We start from the raw sequence: 25,315 nt of genomic DNA on the forward strand, positions 1-25,315 counted from the left end.
AGATTAAAACAATTCATTTAAATTAGAATTATTTTATCACAAGTAGCTGTTCATTGCAATTTAGATGGGGTAACACAGGTAAGGAAAGCAAGCCTAGAACAGAACCTGGCATAGAGTAGGATATAAAGAAATGTGAGTTTCCATGGGTCCCTTAGCATGAAGCACTTTCCTGGTAAGTTTGGCAATGCAGGAAAGGGACAGCTTTCTTAGCAACAGCTCTAAAACATTTATTTATTTAGATGAAAAATAATAAACAAAATCTTAATGAAATGACCATGACCATGACCATTGTGGAGAGGCAGACTGGTGGTTAATGGCTGTGACATCCTTTGGAAGCACCAATGGTGCCCAAAGTATCTTTCTAAGTTTTTTCTTAGGGAACTCTAAGGTTTTGCTTGTGCTGAATTCTCAAGGTCTGGGTCATAAATCCATTTGAAAAGCTAAACAAATCTATGAATTTTCTTCATGGAAAAAGACCCATGCCAAATTCTCCATACAATTTAATGATGTTCAAGGACCGGCTCAGTCTATCCTGTAACTCTCCAGAGTTAGGAGACTCTGAGTGGCATGTCCCAGGATCCTGCTAAAAAAACTCCACATTCTCATGATCATTTCCATCAATGAGTTGGGTTCTGAAGACAATGATGACATACCAACCAAATGTGTGGTTAAGACTATGGCCAAAAAGAGAGAAATCACATTGTTTGGCACACCAATTTAATATGACAACATTAAATAGAAGCGACAGTGAACTCATGCATTTAGACCCTGTTATGGGTTGAACTGTGTTCTCCCAAAATTCATATATTAAAACTTTAACCTCCAAAATGTGACGTTATGTGGAGATAGGACTTTAAAGCGGTAATTAAGTTAAAATGAGGCTGTTAGGGTGAGCTTAATCCAATATGTCTGGTGTCCTTCTAAGAAGAGAAAATTTGGACACACAAGGGGACACAGAAGAAAAACCATGTGAAGAGAGAGCAAGAGGACAGCCAACATAATAGTGGTGTTCATTAGTCTATAAGCCAAGGAGAGAGGCCTCAGTAGAAACTAACTCTGCTGGCACCTTGATCTTGGACTTTTAGCCTCCAGAACTGAGAAAATACCATATTTTTCCATGTATAAGATGCTCCCATGTATAAGATGCCCCCCACTTTTCTAACCCCAAATTAAGAAATCAATATTTTAAACATAAAACAGAACACATTTGTATTTAGTAATTACCGCAGGTAATATTTACATATCAGTACTATGATATTATGCAGCACATCACTTTATTCAGCCTCTGTTGCATCACTGCTCTCTTCTTCATCACTATTAGTTCCAGACATATCAACTTCTCTTGTATCAGTGCTGTCTTCTGAGTCACTGTCTATATATGTGAGATCATCCTCATAAACTGGTGGCATTTTCTGAGCTAACTTTGTGTTCTCATGGCCAACCCTTCTCTCCTCATGAAATTGAAGCACCATTTTTCTTTTCCTTTAAAATCAACAGTGTTCATTTCTCTTGCAGACATTCTTGCCTGACATTGAATAAGCTTGGTTGACACACATAAACCACTCTGGTGCTGCTCCATAATCCAAGTCTTAAGCCTCTGCTCCAAGTTTGCCCATTTTGCTAGTTTTCCTCTAAAGGCTTTCTTCCTTTTTGGCATTTTAAGGAGTTGTTCTTCCTGTTTTCTCCACTGTCTGATCATACACTCAGTGAGAGGAGGCCCAAATTGTCTCTCTGCAGCTCTATTTCCATGCTATTTGCATAGCTGATTACATTCAGTTTGAATTTTGCACAGTAAGACAATCGCTTACCGCTATTTATCTTTTGATATCTTTATGGGCTCAGAATGCTCCCATCCCTGTTTCATCTGCGCACTCTCCTCCTCCACCTCCAATTATAGCATCAGCTGATGTCAGTAACAATAAGGCTTGTGATTGGAGGAAGCTTGTTTGACAAGGTATGGGCAGCTGCACACCCTCATGGCTCCCTCCTCAGCTGACTTCCATGTATAAAATGCCCCTTGATTTTCAGTCTAACAATTTTAGAAAAAAATAGTGTCTTATACATGGAAAAAATATGATATATTTCTGTTTATTGTTGTAACTGGAACAAACAAAAGAAAATTCCATAAGAAAAGCACAGGGAATAGAGATAGGAGAGACATTTGACTTTAGAGCAGCAGTGTCAAAGCTATATGAGACATTTAAGCTATATGAGACATTTAAGTTAATTTTAAATGCAGTGAAAATGAAATATTTGCTGACCCTCCCTGTAGGGGTCCTCCTTACAGAGCCCCTGTCTTTGAGAACAATAGTCTTGACCATGAGACTTGCTTTTGCCAATGAAATGAGAGTAGAAGTGAGCATTAGGCAATTTCCCATTATTGCTTTCTTTGCCACAAGATAAACAATATCAGAGGTATTTAACCAGACACTGGTGATACCTTGTCAGAAACAGTGAGGAGAAAATTTGCTGTTATTGGTGATGTGGAGCCAGTGGTTTTTAAACACTTTTAGTAATGTAACAAAATCTTAAAAGGAACCCTCAACACAGACCAACATGTGTTTATTAGTCTACATTTATTTTACATAGTAAAATTAATAACATTTAATTTGTATAAAACCAATTTCTATAATGGTGAGGCTTTGCTGATGAAATTAAAAATTGAGAATTGGGAATATTTACTCATCAATTGTTACCAAGTAGACACTCTTTTCCAGTACTGTTCTTGACATTGGAAATGGGACATGGTTAAGTTTCCTGATCTCCTGGAAGAACTTGAGGAGAGGAGAGGACACAGACAATCAACAACCAAACCAATAAATAAGATAATTTTAAATAGTAGTAAGTGCTCTGAAGAACAAATATTGAAATATGGTAGAGAGTAGGTGACTGTGTAGACACAGTAAAGTGAGTGGTCTGGGATGACCTCTTAGGAGCTAATATATGTCACTAAAACCTGAGTGACAAGGAGGATTCTGAGCATGAACGTTCCAGGCAGAGGGAAAGGCAGTACAAAGGCCAGAGTGAAAATGAGCACATATTTGCCCTAGCTGGTTTGGCTCAGTGAATAGAGTGTTACCCTGCAGACTGAAGGGTCCTGGGTTTGATTCCAGTCAAGGGCACATGACCTGGTTTCAGGCTCAATCCCCAGTGTGGGGCATGCAGGCAGCTGATCAATTATTCTCACTCATCATTGATGTTTCTATTTCTCCCTCTCCCTTCTCTCTGAAATCAATTAAAAAAAAAAGAAATGAACACATGTGTGAGTAACAGAGTGGTTACTGTGCTCTGCTACTGCAGAATAAGAGGGAGAGCAAGGTGGGTGAGGGACAGATCGTGGAGGATCTTACACACCAGTTATCAAACTACCTATGGTAAAGAGCTTTACAAATTAAAAAAAAAATCAGCCACAGACCAACATGTGATCCAACATGGTAAGTTTGCAGCATGTGCTATAAGATCAACACTATACAAGTTTGACACCCCCCAACGCTAACTGTACCCTGTCTTCAATGAGATGAGTTCACAGATCATGTGCTTGACATTGTGGCAATGTCAAATTGCTATGACAGTTTCTAAATGCTGACTTTTAATTTCTCTCCTTATTGTATACTAGAGGCCCGGTGCACAAAATTCATGCACTTGGGGAAGGGGGAAGGGAGTACCTCATCCTGGCCTGTGCCCTCTCGCAGTCCAGGAGCCCTTGGGGGATGTCCGACTGATGGCTTAGGCCCATCAGTCAGACATCCTTAGTGCTGCTGCGGAGAGGCTCCCGCCAATGCTGCTGCATTCACCAGCCGTGAGCCCAGCTTCTGGTTGAGTGGTGCTCCCCCTGTGGGAGTGCATTGACCACCAGAGGGCAGTTTCTGCATTGAGCGTCTGCCCCCTGGTAGTCAGTGTGTGTCATAGTGACTGGTTGTTCTGCTGTCAGGCTGAAACCAGCTCTCTGACAAGAAGGTACAGGCCAGGCCGAGGTACCCCACCGGTGCATGATTGGGGCTGGGGAGGGATGTGGGAGGTTGGCCAGCTAGGGAGGGACCGTGGGAGGGCTCCAGGGCATGTCTGGCCTATCTCGCTCAGTCCTGATAGGCTGGAACCCTGCAGCAAGCTAACCTACTGGTTGGAGCGTTTGCACCCTGGTGGTCAGTGCATGTCATAGTGAGCAGTTGAGCGGCCTTAGCATATCATTAGCATATTATGCTTTGATTGGTTGAAGAGCCAACTGGATGACCAGACACTTAGCATATTAGGCTTTTATTATATGAGATACCTTGATGCAGACCACGAACACATGTCTGTGGATCTGTAAACCACACTTTGAGTAATGCATGGAAAGGACCTTAGGTTTTACTCCAAGTGCAAGGGGAAGCACACATAGGCAAGGTGAAAAAGAGAAGAATCAAGGACCAATTACAGGACTGTGGGGGCATTCTTTACCAAGGTGGAAAAGACTTATGAGAAACAAATCTGGGAAGAGAAAGCAAAAGTTCTGCTTTGAACATGTTAAGTGAGGAGTGTCTAGATCTCCAAGTGAGAGGTCAAGGAGTAAGTTAGGTATATGAATCTGGAGCTCACAGCTGAGATCAGGGCCAGAGATATAATATGGGGAGTCATGATAGCCTGCATTTAAAGCCACAGACCAGGGGAGTTATTTAGCAAGTGCTGTTATGAAAGAAATGAGATCCCATGACCTAGATCTGGGGGCATTCTGACATAAGACTCATTGACTCCATCAATGTTAGCATTCACAAACTTTGAATCTAATGTTTATGGAACCAGGGCATCACAAAACATAAGTTAAATCCCGAAGTGGGACAAGGTTGGCATAAAGAGGGTTGATAAATACACATAGGTTGAATGAGCTCCAAAATACCCTTCCAAATCTGAGATACTGAAATTCAAGTATTGTTCAAGCTTCATCTTCATGACATAGTGTATTGAATAGGGCCTTCAAGAAGCCATTACATGCTTCAGAAACTGTGAAAGGGAACTTAAATGATAAAGGGTCTTTGTGGATGTAAGATCTCAAGATGGGGTCATCCTGGATCATCCAGCTGGTTCCTACAGCCACTGACAAGTATTTTTATAAGAGACACTGAGAGGAGAGACACAGACAGAAGAGAGGAGACCATGTGGCCATGGTAGAGATTGGAGTGATGCTGAGGAATGGTGGCAGCCCCCAGAAGCTAGGTTAGGCAAGAAGGATGCCCCTCCAGAGCTTCAGAGAGAGCACAGTCCCACAGACACATCGGTTTTGAATTTCTGGTCCTCAGAACTGTGAGAGAATACATTTCAGTTATTTTAAGCCACCCAGACTATGGTAGCTTGTTAGGACAGCCTTAGGAACCTAACATACGGGAATCTTTTAGCTGACTCTATTTCCACATTTCCACTGTAGCTGTGTCTTATTCTGACCCAGTGATTCTCAATGAGTGCACATTGGAACGGCCTAGAGAACTTATGGAAAAGACTGAAGTCACACTCTCAGAGATTCTGCTTCATTGGGCTTGGGGTACAGGCTGGCTTTGGTGGACAGTCAGGGTTGAAAACTGTCATTTAATTAGAGACAACAACTTAATATCATGGGGTGACATAGAAGTACATGGGATGGGAACAGCTATAGAATTCTTTTTTAACCTTAGGAAATTGCTCTGGAAATAACATTCTGTATCTTTATGCCCTAATATAAAGTATTAGGAACTGTTTGGACTGTCAGCAGTCTGTATGGACCCCTTTGGAACTCAGACAGTCCTGTTTCCACCGTGAAGAAGTGAATGGATGCTCTGACGAATCTGGACAAACCCCCTCCCCCCGATGCCCCAGAAGCACTAGGGGAGGCATTGCCTTCTAGATCGGCAATGCTTAACTTAGCATAAATCAAAGATGTCACTGGCAAACCCTTCCTTACAATTAGATAATGACAATTTTGAATTTCTTGTGGCTGGTACTTCATGTAATTAAGAAAAAATCTGCAGCCTGGATGTGCAGAATAGGAGAATAGTACCTTATTATTTGGAAGGAAGAGGGTCCCTAATTGTGGAACGAAGCAATTCGTTGTATGCCATCCCTAAATAAATGTTTCTTTATTTCTGAAGCTGTGTGACCTCCTGTAACGATCTTCCTAGCACGTCAGGGAGCAGTCAGGAGTGAATGTAGTTAGCAACGCACGCTTGTCTGTAAAGGGCCTTTGACAACGAGCTCACTGCATCTATTGACTCCCTGGGAAGTCTGAGGTCACAAGCTTGGCTGGCGCACATGAGCCCAGATAATGAAGATGGTTTTACCCTCTTGAAACAGAGCCAGAAACTTTATCTACTTCATTGTGCACTTTGGGTCATGTGCTAACCATGAGGCTTTCTCTAACACTAATCCCCCTAATGATGGCTTCTCCCAGCCCTTACACACACCCCACGAGGCCCGGTGGCTGGCAACCCAGACGGAATAAAGGCAGCCCGGTGTTTGGCTTTTGAACTGAGTTCAAGGCAATTAAAGTCATGGGCTAAGGAGTAAAGGAGGGGGGTTAAAAATACCAGCATAATAAGTAGTATGACTGGAGTGCTCTGCAAATTAACTCAATTAGACAAAGCCTGATTTAACGGGGAAGATGGTGAGAAGCGCTACCCTCATTAAATCTGGCTGTTAGAGGCGCTTCTATAAAATTAAATTTGTTTGAGTTGTTTGGATCACATAAAATAGTCTGTGTGTGTGCATGTACACACGTGCACATGCGTGGGTTCTGTGATTTTGCGGGTATTTTTTAAAGAGGAGAGGAACAGACCGCAAAACAAAAATATACAAAAACAAAACAAAACAACAAAAACAAACAAAAATAAAAAACGGAGTGAATGCTCAAGAGCTCGAGTGGAAGACAAGAAGAAAGCAGTAAAGGAGGAGAGAGCAAGTTCCCCGATTGTAAAGCCATGCGCTCTCTTTGGTGGGGGCTTCTGCTCAGTTGGCTGGGGTGTGGGATGCTGCCCGGAGCCGGGGCCCAGTTCCCCCGGGTCTGCATGACGGTGGCCAGCCTGGTGGCCAAGGAGTGCTGCCCGCCGCTAGGTGTGGAGCCGGCCAACATCTGTGGCTCTCAAGAGGGCCGGGGCCAGTGCACGGAGGTGCAAGCCGACACCAGGCCCTGGAGTGGTCCTTATGTCCTGAGAAACCAGGATGACCGAGAACGGTGGCCACGGAAGTTCTTCAACCGGACCTGCAACTGCACAGGTGAGGCAGACCCCCGGGGGGAGACCTGGCCTGCCCCTAACTGAGTGGGGAGGGCCCAGTTGGGAAAGGAGCCCCAGCGAAGAGACGGCTAGGCCAGGCTCTGCAAGGCAATCCAAGTTTGTTTCTCGTAGGAAGCAAATTGAGGAAGGCTAATGTCTTGCTTAGATTCTTCACGCCCTCTAGTACATGTAGTTATGGAATCTAAGTAAATATGACATGAGCCAAGCCCGGCTATCTGAACTCATGCCAACATACCATTGGCTTGTCTGTTGGAAGCTACAGGGCTCAGGAGAGCTTTGAAAGCCAGAGCAAGTCCTTTCACGATGGAGTCAGTGCCCTCTCCCGAAATGGGTTCGCGCTTGTTGAAGAGAGGGGCGGGTGAGGTTGGCATCTGGAAGACGGGCGTGGAAGGCAGGTGTTCTGTCGTCTGAGTGTCCGAGTTTCGAATGATTTCGACAGGTCTCACGCAGGGGGACGTTATGCCTGGGTCGTAACGTTGCCAAAGCTGGAGAGATGTGGCGGGGCCAAGCTGTCTCTGTGATCTGGGGAGGGAGGATTATTATCAGAGAGCAATGGCTTTTCTCTCTCTTTTCTGGGTTCGATGTGGGCATTTCACAGTTGCGCAGTGTCCCTCTTTTCGGCCTTGGTCTCTCTTATGATCCGTTTCTTTGAAATCCCTGCGCACTTCTTATGCCTCTGGCTCTTCTGAGCCTTCTCAGGTCCTCTTCACTGGGCTCCCTCCATGCTCAGCAGCTGTGACAGCCATGACAAACTCTCAAAGGCCGGCAGGGCATTTGAAACACAGAAAACATAAGCGGCAACTTTAGCAAAGCCCTTCGACACTGTCCTGCAGTGTCCAGCTGCATAAGGGGTTTTCTTTTTTAAATTATGTTGTATTATATTTTTATATGATACCAAAACCCTGGAAAATACAGAGAATTGAACTATGTAAGGTTGTAAAAAGTAAACTAAGAGAATGTACAAAAGATTGTGATATTAAAGTAGGAGTGATGTTGGTATTTTTAAACTTCAAAAATAATTCTGGCTTTATAATCATTTTGTAGTCATATTGTTAATTCTATGACTCAAAGAAATTATTAATTTTGCCTTGAGTATTAATTGTGACCAGGAGTTTTTTAATAGCATATTGAATATTACTGTCCATTTTTCTAAACCAATTGAGCATTTGTTTCTATAGACATTATCTCGTAGGTTCTCATGGCTTTGTAGTCTAATGAGAAACAGCAGGTTTCATATTACTTGGGTGATTGGAAACCACACCACACAGTAATTTCTTTGTATGGACTGAATCAAAATTTCTTCCAGAACACTTATTTCCAGATCAATCAATGTTAGAGTACCGCAAGTACACAGGTTGGAAATCTCTGAGACAGAAGGTATTAAGAAATCAGATATAAATGTCCATTCTTCTTATCACCATCTACTTTATCTTTTTGACCTGTGTTACAAGTTTTTTTAAAAAAAGATGGGGATGGGAAGAACAGAGAGTGGCAGAATAGAAGGGATAATTGTAATTTCTCTTTCCTGAGGGAATGCTTATAAATATTTCTCTAGAAGTGACAGAAACTTGGGGTCACAGTGGCCTACATTCAAAACATAAAAGGGATCCCCTGCTCTGAGGAGGATAAACATACCTACGAGGCAGAGGGCCAGAAACAGGGCCTGTCCTGTAAGTCCAGACTGTAAGGACCTCTCACATTCATAAGCCAATCAAAGGAAGCAGGGCTTCCTCAAGGTGTATGGTGTATGGTCTCCAACTCCAGCCATTGTCACAGCCATGATACTTCTGAGACCCACTACCAGGTTATGGCTTACCCCCCTCTTCCATGAGTTGATTTATCTAGACTCATACAGCACCATAGTTCTTTCCATCCTCACTTTGGATGGCTCCACTTACATTGGGAAGATGGTCTTTTTCTTTGGGTCTCAGGGCACCAGACTAAGTCCTTAGTGACTGAGCTGGAAAGTTATTTAGTAGGCACAGTAATCACTGTGATGTGTCATATGTCCCAAAGCAAGACACATGTCTTTCCGTATATTCTTCCTAAAGAGTGAGTTGCTTGCCTTCCTAGGGTAGCTTTTTCATGGTTTAGGAGCCAGTCTTTATGATTTAAAACTAATCTTGAGTGCTCCAAAGCCCTCTTCTCTGACAGCCTCATAATTACTTTGCAAATAGGACCTTTGGAATTCACTGGGGTCACCCAAAATTTAAAGAAGTATAGCCTTAGCCAGTTTGGCTCAGTGGATAGAGCATTGGCCTGTGGACTGAAGGATCCCAGGTTCAATTCCAGTTAAGGGCACATACCTCGGGTTTCCATCCGGGACCCTGGTTGGGGTGCGTGCAGGAGGCAACCAATTGATGTGTTTCTCTCACATTGATATTTCTCTGTCTTTCCCTTTCCCTTCCACTCTCTCTAAAGATCAATGGAAAAATATTCTCAGGTGAGGATTAAAAAAAAATAGAAGTATAGATTAGCTTCTGGCAAATAGGCTACTGATGACCTTGAACTTTGTTAAATCAGTGAAAATATAAGTACACCATTCATCTATTGCTGGACATTTAGGTTGTTTCCACATCTTAGCTATTGGGAATAGTGCTGCAATGAACGTGGGGATACTAATATCTCTTCGAGACCTCAATTTCAATTCCTTTGGATAAATACCCCAAAGTGGGATTGCTGGATCATATAATAGTTCTATTTTTAAGTTTTGAAGAACATTCATACTGTTATTCATACTGTTATCCATAAGCAGTTGCTTCTCTAGAGAATTTCTCATTTCCCTATTCTCTGTGGGGATAAATTGAAAACAAACGTTATTGAACTTAATTGTCAGGAAGAGCTGAATTTCAGGAGACTTAGCCATTCACTTTATAAGTCCTACCTGCCACATGGCTTTTCTGAGACTAACCAGTTGCAGCTGTGTCTTTAGACTTTTGAAAAACATGCACACCAAATAGTTTTTGAATAGTTGTCTGAGAACTTCTTGTTTGTACAAGTGACTAAGTGCCTCCATTTTTCAATCTCTGGAATGGGGATAATGATGAAACCACACCTGTAAAATCCTTTTGAGCTCTGTAGATGAAAGGCCCTATGTGAGTATAAAGTATTGTTATTAAAATAATAGAATCTCTAATTAAAAGGAATAGCTATTTAGAGCTCCTTATAAATCCACTAATCGGTGGTCTTTAAGCTTATTTAGCCTAATAGCTTTCTGAGGTTGAGCTGATGTAGTTCGTGTAGGAACGTGCATTGTTTGGTTGCCCTTAGTCTCTTTCCATTTTTATCCCAGTCCTAAGTAGATATTGGACTTTGTCTTTTTAATTTTATTTTTTGCTCAAGGACATACTCAGTGCTAGATAGATTGGTATCTAGGGATCCTTTATTTTTTCTTTCTCTTCATTTCTAAAAGAGCCCTCTATTTTTTTATTTTTATTTTTTGCTGTAGCTATGGTGGATTAAGGGGAAAAAAATAACATGTTAAATTGATGTAAGGAACTACTAGGAAGTCTAAATTAAAGAAATAAACATTTGGGTGCTAGGGTTTTAAATTGTTGCACTTTTCAGTTGTCATCAGCATTTTAACAGATTTTTGAGATCAGGTTTAGAAGCTAAAAAATGAAAAGGATCTGCAGAGCTTTGGAATATTTTCTCTGAGACATGGTGTAACATGAATTTTTAATTTTTTTATTTTTCAATAATAGTTGATATACAATTTTTTTTGTTCATCCTCACCTGAGGATATTTTTCCATTGATTTTTAGAGAGAGTGGAAGGGAGGGTAAGAGACAGAGAGAAACATGGATGTGAGAGAGACACATCAATCGGTTGCCTAGTTCTCATTCTCTGGGTTGAAAGAGCAGAGACATCTGCACAAACACAGGGAACCCGCAGTGACGTGCACTTCCTGACACCATGGCAGCTAATTCACCTTTATGATCTTCCAGTCTTCATTGATTTTGCATTAACTCTGTCTCCTTTGTGAAATGAACCAACTTTCTTAATGTTAGATTTCACCTGAATTCTTGGAAATCAGCTTACATAGGTTGGTTTCACCTTTAGCTTAGTGTATATTCTCTCCTCTAAACCAATGAACTGTCTTGTGTCAGCCTTTTCGTGTATGCCACAGGATAGCAGGGCTTAGCAGGTGGACATTGAGGCTGCCGCTCGGTCTCAGGTAGGGAGATAGAGAGAATTAGGAAGGGACACCCTGCATGACCCATGAGAGGAAGGAGAGTATAGATGACAACATGCGTTTAGATTGCTAGTGCTATCATAAAGCACCACAGACTAGCTGACAGAAATTCATTTTCTCACAGTTCTGGAGGCCTAAAGTCCAAGATCAAGATGTTGGCAGGTTTGGCTGTCTTCTACCTGTGTCATCACTACCTGTGCAACTATCTGTGTTTAACTTTCCTCTTCTTATAAGGACACCAGTCATAGCAGATTAGGGGGCCACTCAAATGACCTCCTTTTAACTTAATTATCTCTTTAAAGACCCTGTCTGCAAATACAGTCATATCGTGAGGTCCTAGGGGTTAGGACTTCAACATATTAGTTTGGGGGGGAGACAGAGTTGAGTCCATAACAGCATGTAATACACTTGATATCCTGTTTCTTTGCAGGAAAAATTTCTAGGGAACACTCTAGTGTCCAGTTCACTTTGAGATACAAACATTTCAAGAGAGTAAGGGAAGGAAATTGGCTTTCTTTTCTCCCTTGCAAGCACCGTCATCTTCTCATCCATTCTATCCCAAAGTTCAACTTCAGAAATTTATTCCAAAAAACATAAACTTACTTCTTCCCTCTCTCTCTCTCTCCCCGCCCCGCCCCCATCCCTAATACTCTAGGAAACTTTGCTGGCTTTAACTGTGGAGACTGCAAGTTTGGCTGGACTGGCCCCAACTGTGATCAGAAGAAACCACCAGTTATTCGAAAGAACATTCATTTTTTGACCCCTCAGGAGAGGGAGCAGTTCTTGGGTGCCTTAGACCTCGCAAAGAACACCACACACCCTGACTACGTGATCACCACGCAACACTGGCTGGGCCTGCTTGGGCCCAACGGGACCCAGCCACAGATCGCCAACTGCAGCATTTATGATTTCTTTGTGTGGCTTCATTATTATTCTGTTAGAGATACATTATTAGGTGGGTTTTCCCCTTAGATTAACGTATATTATCATCGGTTTGTGTTTGGGGGTGGGGTAGTTGGATGGAAAGTAATTTCAGACAAGTTAATTAACAAGAGCACAACCGGAAGGAAGGGGTAGGTGTGTGAAAAAGTCAGAGAACTGTCAAATGCTGCCTAAAGTTAGGCTGGAGCAGTTTCTTCCTGCATATCAGCTGCAGACATTTGAAAATGTTCTCTCCTGTAGTTTGTGTTTTGAGTTTGAAGTCCAATCTTGTCTACAAAGCTATTAATTCTCAAAGGCAAGAGATGGTGAATTGAAGGCAAATTCCTTTAAAAAATAGTTTTATTGAATTTAGAGAGAGCGTGAGAGAGAAACATCGATATGAAACATTGACCAGCAGCCTCCTGCACGCCCCCTACCGGGGATAGAGCCCAAAACCAGGGTATGTGCCCTGACCAGGACTTGAACTGGCCACCTGTCAGTGCCAATTAAGCCACACCAGCCAGGGCAAGGCAAATTTCTTTTGATTCCAGCAGCAAACATTTTTTAAATCTGGCCATGGGAGCCCTCTCTGACCTTTTCTTCAAATTAGAGGAATTAACTAAACACATGCTAAACCACATGACACTTCTTTGGGCAGAATTAGAGTGTGTTTTGGAAGCGTGTCATTACCAGTAAACTCACACGTATTAGTCTTTAGACTCCCAGGTCATCATCTACGGTGCCCATGCCCTGCTGGGATCCCCAGGGTTTTTCTGGAGTTGTATTGTCAAGAAAAAGCATAGCCACAACAATGTAGTGTTCCTTCTGGCTCAGTTATTGGACTATAGTTATGTTTGATGCTTGAGAAAATGGTGCCTTGCCCTTCTGGATCCTAAAAATTGGGGCTTGGGTAGAACTTGGAATGGGAGGAACTTCATTAATCTAGTAGGTTCTGCTCCATCCTCAGTCGTTTTTTACTCAGGTGAAAGCCATAAACCCTAGTTTGTTCCAGAGGGGCTGAGTCCATTCCAGGGTCTGCTTAGTGCAGTTCTGAACCTTTGGTTATACCTGCTATTATTCCCACTTTGGGAGACCCTCACTGGGGTGAGGGTTCATGAGGACATGAAGCTCACTTTGAATAGTCCCCTTCTTATTTGGAATTGTCTGTCCTCGTGTTTATCACTGTTTCCCCATCACTTGATTTTCCCTCATCATTTTTTAAATTTTAACTTTAATTTTTTGAATTAAAACAAAATTTTCCATTATAGTTGACATACAATATTATTCTCCATCATCATTCTGTTTTGAGAACTTTAAACTTTTTCTGGGTTAAAACATTTAAAAAGGGCTGCACAGCCAACAGCAGCAACTGCAGTCCTTTCCTCCATGTGTCTTTAAAACACTTGCCTCTCAAGTACGCATCTGTCTTTCTCTATCGATAGATAAGGAGGCTCTTCTGGCAATAAACCTTTATAGCTTTCCCGTCCTGACTCTGAGGAATTTTTGCTTTATGAGAGGCTAGTGTCTCAAGAGTAAAAGAAAAACTATAGTTTCTGGTCGTATCTAGGAATTAAATTTATATTCATGTCTGTTCAGCTCTCTGAAGTTATTATAGGTACTTTGAAAAAGAACTAAAGTTAGCTAAAGTTTCTACATAACCATCAAAAGCTGTTATGAAAGGGGGAAGAAGGATGGAACAGGCAGCAGGGAGGTCATTAAATGGCCCACAACTTTTCAGTAAAATTGGCATTTCCAGTGGCCAGCCACGTTGGTTTGAATGTATTTTTCTCTCTTCTAGTGTCGGCGACCACACTTGTCAGCCAGTAGTTCTAACTGATTGATGGCTAAGGCAAAATCCGTGAAAGTTCTTTTTGGTTATATAAATGCTGAATTAGACTGAGTGCATTAGAAGATGCTTTATTCTTAATTAATCCTTCCCTTGTAAATGTATTCATTTGTAAAGAATCGGTTAGAAAATATCTTTTAAAAATATATTTCATTTAGGTCTTAAATGATCTATTCCTTTGGAGACTCTGATTTCATTAAATATATAACATGGACTTTTAAAGCTGAAAGTGATCTGAATTTCTCTGGGTCTCCGTTGACATTCAAACTTTTGAGAGTTGAAGAATTCACCCTAAAAGTGCCAGTTGATTCTGAAATGATTTTATTGTTGCTTTCAGAAAGATAAATGACAAAAACAATTATTTTGGACTAAAACACCATGGATTTATTGGCTTTGCAGACACATCCTAGGTAAGGTTTAACTTTTTAAAAACTCTGTTCTGTGGTGTCTAATTAGCTTCCCAATTGTTTTAGGACCAGGGCGCCCCTACAAGGCCATTGATTTCTCACACCAAGGACCCGCCTTTGTCACCTGGCATCGGTACCATTTGTTGTGGCTGGAAAGAGATCTCCAGGTTGGTGAAAACCATACTTTTGGTTCCTTACATTTTGTTATACATTTGGTGAAGACCCATAACATCCTTTGCATTATATGCTTTCCTGTTCTATCTGATGGCTGGATTAAGTGACTAGGCATGTCCTTTGCTTTTAGCGACTTATTGGCAATGAGTCCTTTGCTTTGCCCTACTGGAACTTTGCCACTGGGAGGAATGAGTGTGATGTGTGTACAGACCAACTGCTCGGGGCAGCAAGACAAGATGATCCGACTCTGATTAGTCAGAACTCAAGATTCTCCAGCTGGGAAATTGTCTGTGATAGGTAATCACATCTGACACTGGGTTTTCTTATGTCTGCGAGATGGCGAGTCACTTTATATTTCTGTTTCTAGTGCATGTTGGGTTCTGCTTACATGTTTCTGCAAATGACTTTCCTGGGGGAGGTAGGATTTTTAAAAATTCTGAACTCTTTCATAAAAAATAGAGGCATGGCCCTGGCCGGTGAGGCTTAGTTGGTTGGAGTGTAGTCCCATGCACTGAAAAGTCGCATACCCGGGTTGTGGGTTTGATACCTGGTAGAGGCACATGAGGGAGGCAACCAATCTCTCTCTCTCTCTCTCTCTCTCTCTCTCTCTCTCCACCCCCTCCATTCCTCCCTCTTTAAAATCAATAAAAAAGCATATTCTCAGATGAGGATTTAAAAAAAAAAGTGATGAAAGACACATGTGTGAGTTGAATGTGCTTGGCCATCATTTTGAGAGCAACTATTTTAGCACCAGTCATATTCTAAGCATTGTAATAGTGCTAGGAATATAAGGATGAATAAGATATAGCTTTTTAAAAATATTGTTTTATATTTAAAAAGGCGGGATGCTTGTAGATAAATTACAATACAAGGTTGGAAGTATCATAATAGATGTATGTGCAAAGCCAAGGAGAGGGGTAGGGAAAGACTCTAAGAGCTAGAGATGATTATTCTGAGACTTTAAGGAGGCACAGACCTCAACCAAGTAGAGGAGGGTGGTGAGTGTGTCCTAGGTGGAGGGAATATCATATATGAAGCTAGAAAGTCTTTGGAAGCAGTGTGGTGTGGCTGGACCACAGGGTGCTGGGAGTTGAGAGGGATGGGGGAGGACGGGCTCCAAGTACTGAAGAACACAGAAGAAGGTAAGCAGCCTGCAGTCCAGGAAGAAGTCTGTCCTCAGTGAGTCCTTGAATTTGTTTCTCTTTCCTGGCACAGATCTCAGAAAAAAATTTCCCAAGAGGATTTCTTTATTCATTTGCTTCTTACAAAATCCTGTTTTTAACCCTGCTGAGCTAGCTCCCCTGTCCAGGGCACAAAGCTTCAATGTCAACACCCCTGAGCCGGGGCATGTGCGTACTTTCAGGGGTGGAAGCCTAGCTTGCAGGATCCCATCGCTCGATCCTAAGCTTTTGCTACAGCCCTATGAACAGTGCTCCACACCACAGGGGGACGTTAACAAGTGCTTTTTGCGTGACTTAGCATAATTTCATAAAGCACCATTTCTTTTAATGCCTTGAGGTATTAACAGGTGGTATGTGACAGAGTTTTCTATAAATTTAGGGAATGCTGACTAAAAAAGGTTTTTTTTTAGTTTCAGAATGTCTCAGGGCTTTTCTTCTATAAGCGAATTATTACTCTTCAAGAGGGGCCTACATTTACATCACCCTGGCACCCCTATTTCACAGACCACCTCACTGGAACACACTTGGAAATGCTGCCTTGGAGGCCTGCTTGGTATTCCCCCCCTGCCTAGTGTTAGGGGACTCGCCTCTCTCATCCTCCTGTGCGCTGATTCTATTCCCACATCCCTGGTACTATCCATTAAAACCCTCTCAGAAACAGCTCTAAATTGCTATTTCTCAGTGGGATGGCATTCTGATGGTGGAATGTCAGACCACCACAGGCCTGGGGAATATAATCTTTTGGGGGCATGGAACTTCCTCAGTCTCCATGTTCATGACATGACCATCCCCACTGCCCTAGAGCATTTGCTAATACAGCGCTTGCCCCAATACCTCCTCTCTGTATTGTTTTATCTGTTTTCACTCTGGCCACCTCCATTTGCCTTCAGTTTGCCTAAAGGCTTTACTAGTACATAGGCCCTTCTGCCCCAATTGGCTTAGCTTGTATAGTACTGGTCACCCTCTTCTCTCTTCAATCACTCAAGATTCAAATGCACATAATAGGAATCAACATCTTATCTGTAAGCCCTCTTACAGTCTCTCCAGTGGAATAGTAAATATAATGATTATGCATATCTATTCACATATTATAGTTTTGCATCTATGTTTTTGAAAGTCTTTAATACATAATTACTTTTGGAGGTAGTACTTTTACCACATATCTTTGACCCTTTAAGGTAACTGTAATACATTTTATTGTATGCTTGGCCCAAAGTTATGATACTATCGACACATTAAGACATCTTCTTTGTAATCCCCGTACAAATCTTAGCTTAGATGACTACAACCGCCGGGTCACTCTGTGTAATGGAACCTATGAAGGTTTGTTGAGAAGAAATCAAGCGGGAAGAAACGGTGAGAAATTGCCATCCTTAAAAGACATAGAAGGTTGTCTGTCTCTCAAGCAGTTTGACAATCCTCCTTTCTTCCAGAACTCTACCTTCAGCTTCAGGTACGTGCTCTGAGCTGTGTAAGACGGGCACTTGACCACACTTAGGTTTTCATGCTTGTGGTTGAAATGAATTGAAAGGAAATTCAGGTGTTAGGAGACAAAACTAAGTAATGGAGGGGCTTGATAAGACAGGATAACCAGGAATTAGTGTTAGAAAAGTCATCATCCACCCACTATAATTAATAGTGCAGTTTTAATAATTTAGCTATTTAGAACCATTTTTAAATATTTCGAATTTCTGTACACATATAGATATAGTCTTCAGAACCAGGGAACCTCATCAACTATAGTATTTTAAAAATATTTGCCAAAATAATTTTGCTCATGATCTTTCTTATACTTTTCTGTCTTTTTTTTTTAAATCTGCCTGCCATAGACCTTAAAATGGGGGTCTGATATCTCAGAGGGGAATTACAGGCTTCATGCAACTCAAATTATAACACAGCAATAACATTACTATGCTTGAAATTTAAAGGTCAGCTAATAATTTTCTCCCTCTAAATATACCTTAAGAATTATGAGAAATATGTATGTATGTATATAAGTAATATTTTAAACAAAGATAAATGAGACTCCAAAAAGAAATGGTGGATAGATTCATATTCTTCTCCCAAACTCGATTTTCTCTCTTTTCTGTGTATAAATTACATAACTGATGGGTTATTTGGGGCCAGGGTGTGGGTAGACTGAACTTAAATGCAGAGGTTGTGCTAAGTGTAACAGATCTCAGGGTCTGTGATAGGCTGGCACAGTCCTCAGGGTAGTGTCAAAGGTGACGTAAAGGGCAACTTTTAAGATTATCTTGAAAAGAAACATGCATTAGTTTTCCATTGTGATAAAAATGCTTTTGACACAGATTGCATTCCATATAGATTTAAGGGAGTGGTTCTCAAAGTGTGGTGCCCAGACAACCATAATTGGCATCACCTTGGAACTGGCTGGAAATATAAATTGGTAGGACCCCGCCTGAACCTACTGAGTCAGAAACTCTGGAAGTGGGGTATGAAATAAGTGTTTTTCTCCAGTGATGCTGTTATATGCTTCAATTTGAAGATCACTGAGTTAGGGTATGGACACTGAAAATGGAAAGGTTAAAAAAAAAAGAAAGGGAAATTTGGGGATATGTTTAGAACACTGAATATATATTACAGTCAAGCGGCAGGTCTATTTAGTTGAGAAATAGGAATATAAGAGTATATGTTGATTCAAAAACGTTTACTGATCACAGACCATGTGCTGGGTGTGGTATTGAGTCCTGTTAATAAAACTCAGAAGAAAACTGCTCTCTAGGAGTTCATTGCCTGGCCTAGGAGACAGATGTGAAGGTGAAAAATTGTCATACAGACACTAAAGAGATATAACCCAACTGAGCAGGTGCAGAACCAGCGCTGAATAAGAGTTCCCTCCCCTTAGAGGAGATCATCATTAACGGTTTGGGCTACTTCTTAGTTAATGAGCCATGGCAGAGCTCCCCATTTCCCTACCCAATCTCAAATTAGAAGATGACTCAGTAGGCTGGGGCAAATGAAAAGCCTTTATCAATTTGTGACTGTTGTTGCTGACATACCGATTCCTCTCAGGAATGCCCTGGAGGGGTTTGATAAAGCAGATGGAACCCTGGACTCCCAAGTGATGAGCCTTCACAATTTGGTTCATTCCTTCCTGAACGGGACAAATGCTTTGCCACATTCTGCAGCCAATGATCCCATATTTGTGGTAAGTTCAAAGCTTCAGCATAGATGAAAGATTTTCTACATAATATGTTGAATTTATTTGCTTTTCAGTAAGATTGAAGTTTGGTATGTGTTTTATTCTCTGTGTAAACAATGGGATGTATGCCTATGTAAATTAATTTTAATCTGCACCATTGGTGTGGTTAGAGAGCATTTGAAGTCCCCTTATCAGAAACTTGTGCTTTGGAGATGGTTAGCTTTGGAATGATCCTAGATAGGAGTTTACTGTCCAGAGGTCGATTCAGAAATTAGCCTAATGATATTAAATATTATGTCATAATTTAGCATAATTTATACCATAAGTCAGCATAACGAGAAATGATTTCTAATTGGTGAAATTAGTGGTATTGAAGAGAAGTGGTGGGCTGCAAGGACTTTGCAGACACCATGACCCTTGCATGAAGTCCAGCAATCTGGCACCTTTGAAGCAGCACACACGGTCCAAAGCTCTAATTGGTGTTGGGTTCTGGTCACCTCACTTCGCAAAGCATTCTGATTGAGCTTGGCTGCTCCAGTTGTCAGATATCATTGTGTCCACTTCAGAGTGAATCTTCCATGCAAGACACTTGCCAGAGGAGAGCATGGATGTCCCTGGGTGTACAAGAACAGGTTCTTTCATTTATTTCTGTGTCTACTTGCTAATAAGTGTTTGTAGGTTTACTAGAATTTGGTCTTATACTTGCTTTCATTGTTACACACCACCTAGTAGCAAATCAACTTGAGATGGGGGACATATGGCCTATGGCCACTACCCTCCCCCCCCCCCCCCCCCCATATAGTATAAAAAAACCTGTTAGAGCTGAAATGACAAACTGAGCTGGGTCGGTTGCAAACCTGAAGGTGTATTCTTTGGTCCTGTTGTTACTAGATAGAAATTGGGTCTGCATCAGGTCTACCTCTGGCTGGCCTGTAGCTTGTGGGTTCTTGATTTAGTTTAGGAAAGATTTTATAACACGAGTCCAGGTATTTTGAGAATACGTTAATTAAAGCCAGGGAAAATAAAACAAGAGCTTACAATAGAAGAAGCAACAGGAAAGGTAGGCTGGGCTGCTTTGGCTCCCTAGAAATTTTATGAGAAAGGTGAGGTGAGGTGGGCTGCTTTGACTCACTACAAAGTCAGAGAAAAGTGGGCCTTGGGGACAGGTCCAGGGGGTCAGCCTGGGAAGAGCTGCCACTGCCTATTGCGCTCCTGGTTGCAAGTCTCATGGGGAGCCTTAGAGTTTAGGAGATGAATACCTGAGGGGCAAGAAAGGTGTGGGTGTGTTCCTGGGAGTGAGAATGTGCCCTGGGTCCTTCGCCTTGAGGGCTTTAAAGGGAGTTTAAGGAAGGTCTTAGGGGAGGATCTCAGCAGAATATTCATCAGCTTTATGCTGATGCACCAAAAGGAGATTTATTCCCTTAACTTGATCCATCATTGGTTGTGTTGGAACAAATGGCATTAATCGGATTTCTGTTATCTATCTTCCTGAGTAGGTTGATTTAAGCTATTTGCCCTCTGGTTGGGGAGGAAAAGTGTAAACCATTTACTCTTAAGTGTCTTGGTAACAGAAGAGAGGGTTTTGTGATTTACTAGATAGCTGTAAACTGCTTGGCCTTTTAACTGTCTGTCTCCCTTTCCCTGTTCCACTTGCCCTGGCTTACTCACCTATCTTGGATAGATGGTTTCAGAGCAATTAAAGAAGAAATTTCCCTCCTGGTCCTTTTTTATTTTGCCAGTATTTCGAGTTAATATTATTATTCAGAGAGAAGGAGTGGACTCCTGGTGTGTCCTCAGAAGAACACTAATCCTATCATCTAAAGGTCTCACCTTTATGACCTCATTTAACCTTAATTACCGCCCTATGGGTCCCATCTCCAAATATAGTCACATTGGAGATTAAGGCTTCAACATATGGATTTGGGGGAGGATGGGGTCACAATTCAGTCCATAGCAAAGTGCATTCTGAAACCATCAGTGTATAGCAGTTTATTTTTCTGGACTCCTGGGAGGCCACACGACTAAATCAAAAGTGCACAGGATTACAAATCAAATCAGTTTCACTCAGTCCTGCCTTGGGCAGTGTGGGCGCCTCACTGAACTATGTAGAGCCTCTGTCTGGTGTTGGGTAAAAGTGTTGTGTTCCTTAAAGCAACTCATAATAAATTAGGGTATTATGAAGGCAGTATAGAAACTGTCAAGTGCAACATGAATATCTCAAGAATATCAATGTGTTTTATAGTAGTTGGTGGAAAAGAATTAGAAAACTGTGTATTGCATTTGAATTTCTAAACCTTAATTAAGATTCATCTTGTTCTCTTTAGCAGACAGTTGTGCCTTAAGGTGATTTACTGACAAGACAAAGTCAGAGGTATTTCAAAGATGATTATTATTTTTACTCCATCCAGAGTACAAAAAGAAGGAGACTCGAAGAGGGAGGGGAAAGGTATAGCTGCCACGACTTTCAGCTTGCCTGGTGGTGTGAAGGCTGAGGGAGTGTTCTGGACTCCCAGATAGATAAAAGCTTGGTAAGAGAGAGCCGTAAGAAATCCCCAGACGGGGGCAATTGCTGGAGCTGTTCCTTCTTTCTAAAAAATGTATCTCCCATCTGTGTGGTAGCAATAAATGAAGGGGTTGTCACAAATGTGAACTATTGGTCCCAACCACTAATAAGAAGGGGTGAGGGAAAGCTTACCTATTAGGTCTCCTCAGCCATCTTTGCTCTTCTGGAAGATGTCTGCCTTGTTCTAACTTGGTATTTCACTCCATTATTTTGGCTATCACCTCAGCCATCAGCTTATACCTATGCATTTCTGGTGCTTAACTTCTCTGCTATAGAGCTATACTTCTATTTATCTATACTATATATCTCTAAATAAGTTTTTATTAAAACATACATATTCTTTCTTTTAATTTTATTTTTCAATTGCAGCTGACATTCAATATTATTTTATATTAGTTCCAGCTGTACAGCATAGTAGGTAGACAGTCATATATTTTACAAAGTGATTCACCCCTGATATTTGAAGTACTCACCCACCTGGAACCATACATAGTTATCACAATATTATTGACTATATTTTCTATGCTGTACCTTACATCCCCATGATTATTCTGTAACTACCAATTTGTACTTCTTAATCCCTTCACCTTTTTCCCCCAGCCCTCCACCCCCTTCCCCTCTGGCAACCATCAGCTTGTTTTCTGTATCTATGAGTCTATTTCTGTTTTGTTTGTTCATGTACTTTGTTCATATAAGTGAAATCATATGGTATTTGTCTTTCTCTGACTGACTTATTTCACTTAGCACATTACCCACTAAGTCCATCCATGCTGTTGCAATGGTAATATTTCATTCTTTTTTTTATGGCCTAAAACATGCACTTTCAATTGTGTATCATTTGTACACACCATACATATTCATAAGAAAAAAAAAGGCACAATACTCCTTATCCAGTACTCCAAAATATGATGAGTAGAAAAGCAGAATCCTCTGACAAATAGAGAATTATGCCCCAAATCTTTCTCTCCTACTAAAGGGAATAATGATGATCCTAGCAATTTGATTTTCAGCATCCTACGTCTCAAGGACTGCTGTGTCTTATTTCCTCCTTTTGAGAAAGCCCAGTGAGTGTACACAGCTTGGCAACATTTTTCTCCGAGTGGCCAGGTAACAAGTATTTTAGACTTTGCAGGCTGGACAATCTCTGTTGCAGCTACTCAACTCTGCCATTGTAGCATGAAAGCAGCCATAGACAATGTATGAACAAATGAGAGTGGTGTTCTAATAAAGCTTTATTTGTAAAAATGGGTGCTAAGCCCTATTTGGCAACAGGCTTTAGTTTGCTAACCCCTGCTCTAAAGATCAATGTCCCTTCTATACAATAGGGATATCTCTTTAGTCAGATTTCTCTCCCTGTTCTAGTTGGAAGCCCACCTTATGACTTTATGGATGAGGAATTCCATGACTTACATGTAGTTCAAAGATACTAGATGTTTAATCATCATTGTCTTCATTACTTTTAATGCCTTTAATATTTAAATTTTGATTTTCTTTGGGATATGTTATGTGCATATAAATAAGCAAAAAGTGCCAGCCTTTCTTTGAAGGCACTGAAGGAATAATGTTTTAGCGGTAGTTCCAGAACTCACAAATAGTGTAGTCTATTTACAAAGAGTTTCATTTTAAAACCAATTTGGCCTTAAATGAGTCTTCACATATTGAGAGCCAGGTTAATGCATTTAAGTGAACAGAGTTATAGCTTCTGGAATTTCAAATTCATGAGGCAATTCATGCAAATATACTGAATGCATTTATTAAAATTATTTTGTGTGAAATCTCTTCAAGCAAGAAAGGTATAAAGTTATATGTAATCACAGTAATGAGTAAAAGAAGGTATAATGATAAAATCAGAAAAAAATCTCTGAACTAATGTCTGAAATTCTAATAATTTCTAAACTAATTGAAGGAAATGCACATATTTATCATGGAAAATAAGATTAGGTCACAGCTAAGTGGTGCTGTTTTCTATTAAATATAGATATAACCTAGGGGGGAAAAACAGGAAACCCAATAGACTGTAGAGTTAAATAGTTGAGTCAGCTGGCATGAAAGTAGCTATGGAGAGACTGGTAATTCTCTCACCAACTTCTAAGGATACTGTTCTTAGAGTGTACATGTGTTATCCTTTTATTTATTTATTTATTTATTTATTTATTTATTTATTAAATATATTTTTATTTCAGAGAGGAAGGGAGAGGGAGAGATAGAAACATCAATGATGAGAGAGAATCACTGATCGGCTGCCTCCTGCATGCCCCCCCCACTGGGGATCGAGCCTGAACCCAGGCATGTGCCTTTGGCCAGAATTGAACCTGGGACCCTTCAGTCTGCAGGCCAAAGCTCTATCCACTGAGCCAAACCGGCTAGGGCTATTATCCTTTTAGAAACTAAACTGGCAAATTCTAATTCTTTCTATTCCTCAGTGGCTGGGGAATGAGCAGGTTGCATGGTTAATACCCACTGACAGCTTGTATTTGTTCTCTACCTTTTACACTGAAATTTTAAAGGTAATAAGACGTACAAATAGCCTTAATTTCCTAACACTGGCATTTCCTAACATTGACAGTCAATTGAATAAGGTAGGAATTTAGGAATCTAAAGCAAGAAAAGAGAAAACAAGTTTCTGAAAACAAAGATCTGATGGATTACACTAGGTTAATCCTGTAAGATCCCGTCTGACTCTACTATTCTAGGCTGCAGTAAAATTAATAATATTAATAATTAGTAAAAATAACAAGTATAAAATATCTCGGAGTCAATATGATTTCAGTTGCAATTTTAAAAAAGGAGTACATAGGACAATGCTTTTCTCTCCCCAAGAGTGAAGCACTTATAAAAATAGATCTATTTTACTTATCTTTCTTTAAAAAGTCATAATTAGACTAGTACTTTGAGTAACATTTAATTTTAAATTTTAAAATAGTTAATGCATGTAAGTGGTTGCAATGTGAAGGCACAATTTGAAGAAACTATCCACAAGTACCTCCCAGCTATCCAAGATCATGTCCTCTGTTCTCCCTGATTTGATTTATTGTTTTATTAATATGAACACATATGTTTATAGATTTCTTCCTACTTTTTTACTTATATGGTAGCATACCATAGACACTTTTGTGACTTCATTTATATTTTCCTATTCTAAATCACTCCCTACCAGCTTTTTTTTTACTCCATATCAGGCTTACTTATTCCTTTTCATTTTTTTAGGGATGTATGGTAGTCTATAGAATGGATTTACCCTACAATTTTTAATCAGTCTCCTATTGATGGGCATTTGGGTGATTTACTAGTATAATCTTTTGCTTTACAAACAATGCTGCAATAAGTGAATATGTAGGGTAAGTTGAGAGACTAGAATCGCTGGGTCAAAGATTAAATAAATGTCTTTGAAATTTTTATAGATACTGGCAAAGTGCCTTTTAGAAGGTTAATTGATTTTCCCTCCTACCAGCTGTGTAGCAGAGTGACAAATTTTCTGCTCTCTCTCATTAGTACAGTGTGTTATTACACTTTGTAATCTTTGCCAATATGATAGGTGAAAATGGTACTTTAGTAAGTTTAGTTTTTATTTCTCTTCTTATAAACTAGAGGCCCGGTGCACAAAAATTTGTTCACTGGCAGGGGGGGGGGG

General features: G+C 40.7%; 1 protein-coding gene across 1 annotated transcript in view; it reads left to right on the forward strand.

Moving 5' to 3' along the window:
* The first annotated feature begins 6,440 nt into the window (after positions 1-6,440).
* Positions 6,441-25,315, forward strand: part of DCT (dopachrome tautomerase) — a 54,445-nt gene continuing 35,570 nt past the window's right edge. The window contains exons 1-6 of the mRNA XM_005882392.2: positions 6,441-7,215; positions 12,085-12,384; positions 14,670-14,770; positions 14,908-15,074; positions 17,232-17,411; positions 18,992-19,127. Of these exons, the coding sequence (XP_005882454.2) occupies positions 6,846-7,215; positions 12,085-12,384; positions 14,670-14,770; positions 14,908-15,074; positions 17,232-17,411; positions 18,992-19,127 (1,254 nt within the window). The 5' untranslated portion in view covers positions 6,441-6,845. The remainder of the gene's footprint in view (positions 7,216-12,084; positions 12,385-14,669; positions 14,771-14,907; positions 15,075-17,231; positions 17,412-18,991; positions 19,128-25,315) is intronic.

This window comes from Myotis brandtii, unplaced genomic scaffold (genome assembly GCF_000412655.1).
Source record: "Myotis brandtii unplaced genomic scaffold, ASM41265v1 scaffold71, whole genome shotgun sequence".
In the NCBI taxonomy this organism is placed as follows: domain Eukaryota; kingdom Metazoa; phylum Chordata; class Mammalia; order Chiroptera; family Vespertilionidae; genus Myotis; species Myotis brandtii.